Source organism: Cherax quadricarinatus, chromosome 71 (genome assembly GCF_038502225.1).
Source record: "Cherax quadricarinatus isolate ZL_2023a chromosome 71, ASM3850222v1, whole genome shotgun sequence".
Taxonomy (NCBI): Eukaryota; Metazoa; Arthropoda; class Malacostraca; order Decapoda; family Parastacidae; genus Cherax; species Cherax quadricarinatus.
In genome coordinates, this window is record NC_091362.1 from 22,844,740 (window position 1) to 22,858,448 (window position 13,709).

Here is a 13,709-nt window from a genome sequence, read left to right on the forward strand (position 1 = left end):
ATCACAATATTTATTTTGGTATGTGTAGCCAGCACACACTATCCTCTATCATATCAATAATGTAAGCATCTATCCAGATGACAGAGCAAGCTGAATGTATTGTTGTATTAAGCAGCAAGGAGTCCATGTGGTATGTGGCCCTCATGTAATACAGTGGTACCTGTATAACAGTAGCACCTATGTGATACAGTGACCCCCCCCAATGGCAACTGCAACCAAAACCTGAAATGCTTAAGCAGTCATCCAAGTATGACATATTAAGTGGTAAAGTTGCATCAACATCACTGATAAATACACAGTTACAAGCTTATTAGAGGTTAGTCACCTGATGCTTGAGGTGGTGATGAGGCTTTAGTGAAGGAAGAAGGTAAGAAGGGAATTGGACGCCGGCAAGGAGAGGTGGGTAAGGAGAAGGCAGCACGGGTTTCACTGGTACTTCCATGACCAAGGATGTCAGCACTATTGGATCGACTTTTTTCAACCTGTAGAATGAAATTCAGATATATATTTCAATATTTATGAAATGAGTATCTAGATTATGATTAACACTGAAAAGTATGTGAGCAACAGATGTTCACATTACAGGAGGCCCTCCACATTCGTAAGGGTTAGGGGATCAAGAACCTCACGAATCTTGAAAATTCACGAATGTTTGGTGTGCAAATATGATATAGGGAAATATAATAATACAGTACTGTAGCATTCGCAAATGTTTTGATGCGCACATATATTATAGGGAAATATAATAATAGCACTTACTTAGCCTAAAAATACTGCTTCCTTAACCTAATGAATCATGAACAATCATTAAACTCAGGAAAACCTAACAAAGCACACGAAAAACAAGCAGCTGGGCATTCACGAATGTTCAAAGCTCACGAAAGTGGAACTCGTGAAAGTGGAGGGCTAGCTGTAGTTAAAATTCAGCTTAAAAACAAAATAATCAAAGCTTCAGCCCATTTTAAAATGCATTTATATACAGAGTTCTCAATAGTCTGAGCACAGAAATGTTTGTGCTACTTTTCTAAAGCTAAACCCATTTCTAGGCTGATTTTACATATTCCTGGAATAAAAATACTTGCTTTTACAAAAAGCCAAAGAGAATTATATAAACCATTGCACAAAAAACATCCTGAAAAGTTAAAGCACACTAAATGATTTGTTGGTATAATTTTCCAACGATGAATTAAAAATCCTTGAAGTGTTGCTGATAGACCTCATACTGATTATCCTCACTCCTGTACCCATAAAAGTGCAAAAATGTTGCTTCAGCAGTTCCATGAGGCTCCAAAAATTAGAGAAAAATTAATTCACAAAGAATCAGCCTTACTTCTGTTGCAAGAATTTTACAGGCAAGCAAATACATCACATACAAGGTCAAGGTATTCAGAGAAATGATGGTGACTGTATTTGTCATTTTAAGTCAGGGAAATTCACAGGCTTAATGTCGTATGAAGCCTCATTTCCACTTGACTGGGAGAATCAACAGGCATAACTGTTGATATCAGTAAAATGTGTTCAAAACAACTCTAAATTCATGGTGAGATTCTAATAGGAGATTGAAACTTATGACAACATTTCAGTCCGACTTGGACCATTAACTAGTCACACAGATAAACATGAAGGGAAGGATGCCAGAATAGATATGAGAAGAGGTAGGGGAACAGAAGTAGTAGAACAAGAACAGGTGGTGGCGACAGCAACAGTAATGGTAGTGGTAGTGGTAGTAGAGGTAGCTGCAGTAGCAGTAACATTAATGCAACAGTGATAGAGGTGGCAATAAGGTGATAGTAATAGTGAAAAAAAGGGGTAGAGAATAGAGTATTAGCAAAGAAGCAGTAGTAGAAATAGTGGAGGAAGTCTAAGGAACAAGAGAACAGTAGCATTGCAAAAGAACTAATTGTCCACAAGGGTAGGATAAATCCCTGTGGAACAAAACCCTCATAGGACAGAACCCACCTAGGCAGAAGACAGGAAAGGTAATGAAAATATAGAAATGTGTAGAGGTAGGGAGAGGAGATGATAAAAACAAGGTCATGTCATGAGTATTCTGAAGTTTGGAGCACTTGACAATGTAATGAGAAAGGAAGGCATTTACACAGACAAAGCCTAGACTAAAAGTTATATTAGGAATGCTGTATGTAAGGGATGTTTCAACACAATGGCATCTGTAAAGGCTAGAAGGGTAGACAGTTTTGGCAGAAGACCAGTTAATAGGATAACTGAGAATGCATGCTCTTAGATTTGCATTTCTGCAATAAATAAATGAATCACTGGCTGTTAATGGCATTCAATTTTAATTATAAATGAATTAAGGGTACACTGTATTTTTCTTTATGGTGTCAGACTTCTAGGATACTCTATATATGTACACATGTATGTATGTATGTATATATGTGCACTCGGTGGGAGACGGCCGACTTGTTGAGAGAGAGAGAGAAAAAAAAAAAATGTGCGTGGATGTTGTGCAGATGATAAGAAAGAGATGATTGTGGATGTTATGAATGAGAAGAAGCTGGATGTCCTGGCTTTAAGTGAAACAAAGCTGAAGGGGGTGGGAGAGTTTCAGTGGAGAGGAATAAATGGGATTAGGTCAGGGGTTTCAAATAGAGTTAGAGCTAAAGAAGGAGTAGCAATAATGTTGAAGGATAAGCTATGGCAGGAAAAGAGGGACTATAAATGTATTAATTCAAGGATTATGTGGAGTAAAATAAAGATTGGATATGAAAAGTGGGTTATAATAAGCGTGTATGCACCTGGAGAAGAGAGAAGTGTAGAGGAGAGAGAGAGATTTTGGGAAATGTTGAGTGAATGCGTGGGGAGTTTTGAATCAAGTGTGAGAGTAATGGTGGTTGGGGATTTCAATGCTAAAGTGGGTAAAAATGTTATGGAGGGAGTAGTAGGTAAATTTGGGGTGCCAGGGGTAAATGTAAATGGGGAGCCTTTAATTGAGCTATGTGTAGAAAGAAATTTGGTAATAAGTAATACATATTTTATGAAAAAGAGGATAAATAAATATACAAGGTATGATGTAGCACGTAATGAAAGTAGTTTATTAGATTATGTATTGGTGGATAAAAGGTTGATGGGTAGGCTCCAGGATGTACATGTTTATAGAGGGGCAACTGATATATCGGATCAATATTTAGTTGTAGCTACAGTTAGAGTAAGAGGTAGATGGGAAAAGAGGAAGGTGGCAACAACAAGTAAGAGGGAGGTGAAAGTGTATAAACTAAGGGAGGAGGAAGTTCGGGTGAGATATAAGCGACTATTGGCAGAAAGGTGGGCTAGTGCAAAGATGAGTAATGGGGGGGTTGAAGAGGGTTGGAATAGTTTTAAAAATGCAGTATTAGAATGTGGGGCAGAAGTTTGTGGTTATAGGAGGGTGGGTGCAGGAGGAAAGAGGAGTGATTGGTGGAATGATGAAGTAAAGGGTGTGATAAAAGAGAAAAAGGTAGCTTATGAGAGGTTTTTTACAAAGCAGAAGTGTTATAAGAAGAGCAGAATATATGGAGAGTAAAAGAAAGGTAAAGAGAGTGGTGAGAGAGTGCAAAAGGAGAGCAGATGAAAGAGTGGGAGAGGCACTGCCAAGAAATTTTAATGAAAATAAGAAAAAATTTTGGAGTGAGTCAAACAAGTTAAGAAAGCCTAGGGAAAGTATGGATTTGTCAGTTAAAAACAGAGTAGGGGAGTTAGTAGATGGGGAGAGGGAGGTATTAGGTAGATGGTGAGAATATTTTGAAGAACTTTTAAATGTTGAGGAAGAAAGGGAGGCGGTAATTTCATGTACTGGCCAGGGAGGTATACCATCTTTTAGGAGTGAAGAAGAACAGAATGTAAGTGTGGTGGAGGTACGTGAGTCATTACGTAGAATGAAAGGGGGTAAAGCAGCTGGAACTGATGGGATCATGACAGAAATGTTAAAAGCAGAGGGGGATATAGTGTTGGAGTGGTTGGTACTTTTGTTTAATAAATGTATGAAAGAGGGGAAGGTACCTAGGGATTGGCAGAGAGCGTGTATAGTTCCTTTATATAAAGGGAAAGGGGACAAAAGAGATTGTAAAAATTATAGAGGAATAAGTTTACTGAGTATACCAGGAAAAGTATACGGTAGAGTTATAATTGAAAGAATTAGAGGTAAGACAGAATGTAGAATTGCGGATGAGGAAGGAGGCTTCAGAGTGGGTAGGGGATGTGTAGATCAAGTGTTTACATTGAAGCATATATGTGAACAGTATTTAGATAAAGGTAGGGAAGTTTTTATTGCATTTATGGATTTAGAAAAGGCATATGATAGAATGGATAGAGGAGCAATGTGGAAGATGTTGCAAGTTTATGGAATAGGTGGTAAGTTACTAAATGCTGTAAAGAGCTTTTATGAGGATAGTGAGGCTCAGGTTAGGGTGTGTAGAAGAGAGGGAGACTATTTCCCGGTAAAAGTAGGTCTTAGACAGGGATGTGTAATGTCACCATGGTTGTTTAATATATTTATAGATGGGGTTGTAAAAGAAGTAAATGCTAGGGTGTTCGGGAGAGGGGTGGGATTAAATTATGGGAAATCAAATTCAAAATGGGAATTGACACAGTTACTTTTTGCTGATGATACTGTGCTTATGGGAGAGTCTAAAGAAAAATTGCAAAGGTTAGTGGATGAGTTTGAGAATGTGTGTAAAGGTAGAAAGTTGAAAGTGAACATAGAAAAGAGTAAGGTGATGAGGGTATCAAATGATTTAAAGAAAAATTGGATATCAAATTGGGGAGGAGGAGTATGGAAGAAGTGAATGTTTTCAGATACAGTGGACCCCCGCATAGCGAACTTAATCCGTGCAAGAGGGCTGGTCGTTATGCGAAATGTTCGCTATGCGAATTAATTGTCCCCATAAGAAATAATGGAAATAAAATTAATCCGTGCAAGACACCCAAAAGTATGAAAAAAATTTTTTTTTACCACAAAAAAATGTTAATTTTAGTACACACAAACTGAAAAAGGCATGCACAATTACATGACACTTACTTTTATTGAAGATCTGGTGATGATTGATGGGATGGGAGGAGGGGAGAGAGAGTGTTAGTGTTTAGAAGGGGAATCCCCTTCCATTAGGACTTGAGGTAGCAAGTCCTAATGTAGGTCCTGCTTGGCATTTTCTTCCAGAACAGGCCTGTTTCATCACAATTAAACACTTGTTCAGGTTCCAGTCCTTCAGTTTCTATGTACTCCTTGAATTCATGCACATATTTTTCAGCCGCTTTGTGGTCCGAACTGGCAGCCTCACCATGCCGTATCACACTATGGATGCCACTACGCTTCTTAAATCTCTCAAACCAACCTTTGCTGGCCTTAAATTCACTCACATCATCACTAGTTGCAGGCATTTTTTTAATTAAATCGTCATGCAACTTCCTAGCCTTTTCACACATGATCGCTTGAGAGACGCTATCTCCTGCTAGCTGTTTTTCATTTATCCACACCAATAAGAGTCTCTCAACATCTTCCATCACTTGCGATCTTTGTTTCGAAAACACAGTTAAACCTTTGGCAACAACAGCTTCCTTGATTGCCGTTTTCTTGCCCACAATAGAAGCGATGGTTGATTTTGGTTTCTTGTACAACCTGACCAGGTCGGTGATACGTACTCCACTTTCATACTTATCAATGATCTCTTTCTTCATTTCAATGGGTATTCTTACCCTTTGAGGTGTAGGGTTGGCACTAGAAGCTTTCTTGGGGCCCATGGTCACTTATTTTCCACAAACAGCACCGAAAACACTGTAATAATACGAAATATTCCGAGTGTATGCTTGAATGTTACCGCGGAGGCTGGCTGGTAAACAATGGGACGGGCGGCACATGTGAGGCTGGCTGAGGGTGCACATTGGACGCGTCTCGGACGAAGGTCGCTGAGCGGGTTTTTGTCCACTATGCAGGGCAAAATTTTAGCGAACAAAGCGTTCGCTATGCGGATTGTTCGCTATGCAAGGCGTTCGCTATGCGGGGGTCCACTGTACTTGGGAGTTGACGTGTCGGCAGATGGATTTATGAAGGATGAGGTTAATCATAGAATTGATGAGGGAAAAAAGGTGAGTGGTGCGTTGAGGTATATGTGGAGTCAAAAAACGTTATCTATGGAGGCAAAGAAGGGAATGTATGAAAGTATAGTAGTACCAACACCCTTATATGGGTGTGAAGCTTGGGTGGTAAATGCAGCAGCGAGGAGACGGTTGGAGGCAGTGGAGATGTCCTGTGTAAGAGCAATGTGTGGTGTAAATATTATGCAGAAAATTCGGAGTGTGGAAATTAGGAAAAGGTGTGGAGTTAATAAAAGCATTAGTCAGAGGGCAGAAGAGGGGTTGTTGAGGTGGTTTGGTCATTTAGAGAGAATGGATCAAAGTAGAATAACATGGAAAGCATATAAATCTACAGGGGAAGGAAGGAGGGGTAGGGGTCGTCCTCGAAAGGGTGGGAAGGAAGGGGTGAGGGAGGTTTTGTGGGCGAGGGGCTTGGACTTCCAGCAGGCGTGCATGAGCGTGTTCTCTAGGAGTGAATGGAGACGAATGGTGTTTGGGACCTGACAATCTGTTGGAGTGTGAGCAGGGTAATATTTAGTGAAGGGATTCAGGGAAACCGGTTATTTTCATATAGCCGGACTTGAGTCCTGGAAATGGGAAGTACAATGCCTGCACTCTAAAGGAGGGGTTTTGGGATATTAGCAGTTTGGAGGGATATGTTGTGTATCTTTATAAGTATATGCTTCTGAACTGTTGTGGTCTGAGCACCTCTGCAAAAACAGTGATTATGTGTGAGTGAGGTGAAAGTGTTGAATGATGATGAAAGTATTTTCTTTTTGGGGATTTTCTTTCTTTTTGGGTCACCCTGCCTTGGTGGGAGACGGCTGACTTGTTAAGAAAAAAAAAAATGTTACTGTTTAGTCATTCAGCAAATTCTCTTGACTTTCCATTTTAATCTATGTAATAAATTAACCTAAGAGGCTCTCAAACCTTTCAGAACCACTTATAAAAATTAAAGCAGGAAATTAAGAGAGTATTCTGTAGCATCTAATCTTCAAATCTGTATAATAAATGACGGTAACATTACTCATTACACCCTGATGCATAAAACCAACTTGCATTTAATTAAAACTAACCTTTTTCTTTTCTTTGGATCTTGACAATCGCAATTTTGATAGTTTATCCCGAACAGTTGATGGGCTTTTAGGAGCACATTTTGGTGTATCAATCATGAGAGAACTTGCAGGCACTACAAGTGATAATGAAGGTTTACTCAATGAGGATCCATCAGGTGCATTACTTGGTGGAGACTGTTGATCAGTCTTCTTTTTATCTTCTCCACCAGACTTACTGAACATACCTGTTAATACATTACAAACAGTTAGTCACTTAATTGTAATTTACACACATACAAATACATTAATAGTAAATCTCTACAAGATTTAAAGTGAACACGAAGTGAAATGGATAATGAAAATTATACCACTACAGGTTTTCCTTCTTTTTTGTGAATGGGGTCACTACAATGCAGTGACTAAATTTCTGCCAGTAATTCACTACTGTATATGGTATATATTTTTTCTTATGCAGTCACCAAATTCCAAAACCATTTAATTTTTTAACACTAAGTTGGTTCAAATTGACGTTTATCACAAAGTAATGATAGAAAAAAAATTTGGGCATGAGAAATCCAGCGAGCACATTTTGAATGAAACTGTACAACAGATTTTGAATTTAAATATCTTGCATCAAGTCAAAAAGAAAATATGACCTTGGCCAATAATGCAGTCAGGACTAGAGGTGGAGAGAGGGAGGAAAGAGGAAGGGAGATATGTATTTACAGGTTCATAACATATGTGCTTCAACCCAAAGACAAGTTGGCTGGTTGGTAGGTGGTGGAGGATGATGGATGGTATGAGAGGATTATGACTGAATTTTTAATAAATTTTTCCTCAGATACTTTTTGACCAAATACATTTATTGTTTGGTATCTGACTATTTGATACCTATGTGGTAAGATCATAATTTTTTGGTACAAATAAGGCAAGAAGAGTGTAATTTTTCTCCTGATTCTGGCACTGTGTTAACTAGAGATATTATGATAAAATTTTGGATTTTATTTGTCTTTTTTCTGTTGATTTTTATATTTTCCATTTTTTTTATACAAGTTTATAGTGCATGCAATTATACAATTTTAAATACAACAATGGAATTTATGGACAAACCTGTAAAAACTTGTATCAAGCTTCTTCTCCTTTCTCGATCTTTTGATTTCTTGCCAGATTTTTTCTCTAATATTTTTTCTGATGAAGTAGATTCCTGCAATGGTTGACTTGTTGGAGTGGTACTGGAGATAGCAGCTATAGCTGGAGTTGCTGGAGATAATGATGGTGGTGGTGGTACTAGTGGTGCTGGTAGAGCTAGAGTTGACTGTTGATTATATAGTGAGGAATTGAAGGTTGGAGAAGAACTTGTGCTTTCAGTTACTGTGGCATTAACTATGGAAGTTGGTACACTTACGGAAGGCTTACTTGGAGGAACTGTAAACACCTGTAAAGACTCAAGTTCCAATAATGATGGTCGGTGGGTGTGGCGTCGCAAAAGTTGACTATTAGGTCGTGAGTCTCCACTTTCGCTACTCCTCGTGCTTCCTCTTCTTCTTTGTCGATATTCCTCTAATCTTTCCCTGACACGATCATCTTTGTTCCATCCTTCCTGCTGAGCATCTGTAGTATCTTTGTTGCGATGCTGACGTTGTTCAGCAAGCAGCTCTTTAACCCGTTCATCTTTATTTTTTGGTGTCAAGTCCTCTCTTTCCTGAATTTTAACTGGTGCTAGTTTATCCAGTGCTTGAACCTCTCTTACTCTTTCTTCTTTATCACCTTCACTTTCACTTAAACAGCCTCTTTTTAGTTTTTCTCTTAAATTATCAACCAAGTTTGGAGGACTCAGTCCTAGATCCAAATCTGTTTTAAGGCGTGCACGAATGCGAGCTTCCTCTCTGACTCTTTCTCGTTCTACAGTACTTAAGTTTGGAGTCGAGAGAGGCCTCTCTGTGCTGATGGGTGTCGACATGTTAGAAGCACCAGTTTTATTTCGTCTCATTGGTGTAACTGGTACTGGAACAGCTGGCACTTTAAATAATTCTCTCATGGATGGTGACTTAATAAATTGCTCTGGATGAGTCATAGGAGTAGCTGGAAGATTTATGTGAGCTGGACTTGAAGGTTCTGCATCACTAACATGTTTTTCATTAATAGTCTCATCACTGGGACTTTGTTTAGGTGCAGTCTTACTGCTATTTTTGACATGTCTCTCAAATACATCTTCATCCTGGCTTTCATCAACAAAAGGAACATTTACCTCTTGAAGACTTTGCCCTTTATCTGTCATGCCCAAAATACTGTCATTTCTAAAGCAAGACCCTACTTTAACTTTTGCAAGATTCTCCTCAGTAGCAAATGTCTGCCCACTTTCTGATAGCTCTGCATTAATTGAATCTAATCTCAACAGCTCTTTACTGTTTATATGAACAGGTTTTTTGTCTAGATTCTCCACTTTTATATAATTTTCTTGCATAGTATGTTCCATTTTGTCAAGAAGGTTCTCCTGAGATGACTGAGGGCTAAAAAGAGATGTCCTTGATCCAGTGGAAGAAAGAGGACTCACAGATGTTCTTGAACCTCTTCTAGGAGACTTTTCAGAATTTTTCCGAGATATTCGTGACATGACTAATTCTTTAATTAGATCTTTTTCTTTTTCTTTATCTTTATTTCTTAAACTTCTCTCTATCTGTTTCTTAGCTGTATTAGGAGATACAAATGGTTTACTTTCCAGGGAAGTGTTCTGGACTGTTAACTGCACTAATCTTTGCTCATTCCTCTCTCTCTCTTCTATATCCTTTTTAGAAGGAGTAAACAATGGAGATTTTGTTGAATTCTTTTGAATATCAATAGAATCTCTCACATATCCAAATGGACTCATTCTTTCCTTGAATCTAGGAATGTATCCTTCATAGCGTTTTGGAGATGTATAATCGTCCAGGGAATCTCGTCGATGTTCTCCATTTAATTTTGGTCTTGTTTCACTAAGAGAAGGAGGCTCAGACACACTTTTTGGTACATGCGACTCAGACATGCTTTTCATAACATGTGAAATGTGAGGTTTAGTTTTGTTTACTACATCTTTGAGTTCTTTGCTTTCATTTTCAGCCATGTTGTTATTTTGGGCTTCTTGCACACTACCTTGTGATGTATCATCCAATTCTGTACTTGTGCTCTCCGATGATTTGCTTTCACTGCCACTTTGGTCCTGAACAGAAGCACTTTCAAGGTCAATCAGAGAGATTTGTGGAGCTATAGGAGTTGTTGGAGTTTCTTCTTCCAGCTTTCTATATCCCTGTTGTTTATGTGATATATCATCAGGACTGCTCGCACTCTCACTGGTGTCCATGTATTCTATACCTTCGAGATCTGCAAGAACAGAAGGCTTTGAAGGCACTGAGGTAATATTGAGACAAGAAGAAACAGCCGAGTCTGTGTCTCCTAGACTTTCTTCTGATGCTATTCTTGCGATAGTTTTAGAGACATCCTTTTTCACTAACCGTTTTTCAGTTTCATCAAGTTCAACTTCTAATTCTTCACCAGCACTTAATCCATCATTATCACCTGCCCAATCTGACAATTCAGGTTCTGTGTTCTCCCTACCTTCCTCAGGACTAGATACATTCTCCTTTGATAACACTGGATTTGTTTGATCACTAACTTCCATGATTTTCTTAAGTGGTAAGCTATCTTGTATGTTTTCTAAATTCTCATGCGTTTTCAAATTTTCTACAATTATTTCGATAATGGGCTCAACCTGTTCACTTACACTTTGATCGTTTTCTTTATCACATACTGACAATTCCTGAATTGTCAAGGTGTCACTAGTTTGGGAGTTTTTGTCACTGTGTGAAAAACCATTAGTATTTGTACCAGATGACTCTACTAATTCAGAAAATTTATCAATATCTTCTATAGCTTCACTAGCTAGTATATTAAAGAGTTCATCAACATTATCCTCTATATCAATATGATTTTCTATTTCTGTACATTCATCATTAAGAAAAGAAACTGGTTGAACCCTCTCATTAAACATATTTTGACACTCGATATTTTCAGAGTCGACTATATGTGGCATATTTGCCATCACAAGCTCCTGATTAACAGTTTCAAGGCCTTCACTTTCCCCAGGCAATGATAATCCAAAATCATCAATTGTTTCATCTGATACAATACTATCGTGCTGCTCATCCACATTACTTCTTTCATTCTTTACATGTACTTTACCTACACTAATATCACTTTGAACTACATAACTCTCAACACTTGCTGTTGTGTTAATAATATCATCACTACTTTTTACATCACTGCTATATACTACATTATCATTTACACAAGAGTTTGCTTCTTTCTGAATCTCGATGGCAGTTGGTGACTTTTTAGAAACAGACCATTTGCAACCAGAAGGCACATTATCATAATCAGATCCACTGTCGCTGGATGTACTGGTGCTGGTTTCACTACTGCTTTCGGATTCCGTAACTTTCACCAACTTATCTTCTGGTTTACTTATGGCTTCTTCATCTGGTTTAGAAGATTCTTCAGATACTGGAAAGCCTTTCAACTGATCTGGAACCTTCAACTGGACCTCTACTTCATCTGCTGCTTCTACAGGATATACTGAAGACTCTATATGGGTAGTGATATTTTGTTTGGCTTCGTGAGCAGCAGTTTCTAATGTAACTTTAGATGCTGATATATCCACTGCTACTGATGATTTTAGTGAGGTATCTACATCAACTTTGTCAGTATTTGTTGATTCTGAAGTGTTATCACCCTGAGGAAGATAGGCAGACCTTGCAGGCAACAGAGGGGATGATGGTGAAGATGCTGGACTCCGAGGGGAAGGTAATGAAGAGCTCATAAATGCTTGCATAGCTGCACTAGGCTGAGGAGCTGGATTCAGCATTTTCTGTGTTTCAGATATTTTATCCATGAAACTCTTAAATCGGCTACCTAAATCTGCTGTCGAGACGGATTTTCTAGGAAGATTCACAGTCTCCCCAAGAAGGTACTGCCGCTTCAGTTGTAAGGCTCTCTGAGCTGCTATTGCTTCAGTGGAGTCTGTCCGCTGCAAAAGCCTTTTAAGCTGTTCTGCTCGAGGATTTATTGTACTGGTTTCATTTAGATTAGTTAAGCTGGCACTTTTCTCACCATTTTCCTTTACCCAGTCACTAGATGCCTTACTATCTGCTTGTTCCAGGTCTACCTTCTGTGAGACAAAGTCGGTTCTTGGTTCACCCTTCCCGTGGATCACACCAACCTCACCATGACCTTTACTTTCCTTTCCTTTATCCACTGAGGGACCGAGGTGTGTATCATGAGTGTCTTGAGATTCATTAATAACAATGGTGGGAATTTCCTTGGGAGGACCTGGCTGAACGTGGTCTTCTGCAAATTCTGAATCTGTGTCAATCTGAGTATCACTCTCTTCACTTTCTTCATCACTTGCAACCTGTAACAAAATAATACGTAAAATTTCCACTATACTTAACAAATAAATTTAAAATATAGCAAGAAATATTTAAAAAATGAAAGAATTGTAACCTACCTCGGTATCAGAACCACTGTCTGAAGTTTCAGCTTTCCTTGGTGGAGCTGCCACATCAATGTTGACTTCCATACGTCGGAGTTCACGAGCACGTCTTACTGCCTCACCTTCATCTTCTTCATCGTCATCTTCGCCTCCTTCACCCTCGGTAGCAGTGTGGCTCTCATCTCCTGTGAATATCAACAAAATTCTTAATATATGATGGCACAGTATATAATAAAAACAATTGTTTTTTATTAACACATTAGCCATTTCCCACCAAGGCAGGGTGGCCCGAAAAAGAAAAACTTGTATCATCATTCACTCCATTCACTCCATCACTGTTTTTCCAGAGGCGTGCTTACACTAGTTATAAAAATGCAACATTAACACCTCTCCTACAGAGTGTAGGCACTGTACTTCCTATCTCAAGGACTCTAAGTCCAGCCTGCTGGTTCCCCTGAATTCCTTCATAAATGTTTCCTTGCTCACACTCCAACAGCACGTCAAATCCTAAAAACCATGCATCTCCATTTGCTCCTATCTAATATGCTCTCACATACTTACTGGAAGTCCAAGCCCCCTAACACCCAAAATCTCCTCTACCCCCTCCCTCCAACCTTTCCTAAGCCAACCCCTACCTCGCCTTCCCTTCACTACAGGTTTATATACTCTCAAAGTCATTCTATTTCATTCCCTCCTCTCTACATGTCCAAACCACCACAAGTATTTTATGCATAAATTAGGTTCTTTATAGGGGGAAAAAAAAAATGGCACACTAACTCACCTTCAGCTCCATATTCTTCACTGTAATTATCTGAATCAAGGTCAGATTCTGATTCATGAGCCGAGCCTCCTTCATCTTCATCATCAAGACGGTCAGTAGAATAACGTCTCTGCCATGACTCTGCTAATCTGCGAGTCTCAGCAGCAGTTAGAGTTCCCCCACCATCAAGATAACGCATTTCTTCATCATCAACTTCTTCATCACTGAAAATTTTTCCACACTAGCAAACATTCTTACTACACTTCAAGCAGTTTAAATTCACAACTAACAATTTGGCAAAGAA

The 13,709-nt window shown here is 38.9% G+C and overlaps 1 protein-coding gene across 13 annotated transcripts in view; it reads right to left on the reverse strand.

Moving 5' to 3' along the window:
- Positions 1 to 13,709, reverse strand: part of LOC128700440 (F-actin-monooxygenase Mical) — a 175,513-nt gene that overhangs the window by 38,174 nt on the left and 123,630 nt on the right. For 12 of the 13 annotated variants that reach the window (XM_070100158.1, XM_070100156.1, XM_070100160.1 and 9 more), the window contains 5 exons: positions 13,427 to 13,629; positions 12,661 to 12,830; positions 8,232 to 12,564; positions 7,143 to 7,366; positions 326 to 482 (listed from right to left, as the gene is read on the reverse strand). In XM_070100158.1, the coding sequence (XP_069956259.1) occupies positions 326 to 482; positions 7,143 to 7,366; positions 8,232 to 12,564; positions 12,661 to 12,830; positions 13,427 to 13,629 (5,087 nt within the window). The remainder of the gene's footprint in view (positions 1 to 325; positions 483 to 7,142; positions 7,367 to 8,231; positions 12,565 to 12,660; positions 12,831 to 13,426; positions 13,630 to 13,709) is intronic. The other variant, XM_070100166.1, reaches the window with a different exon arrangement.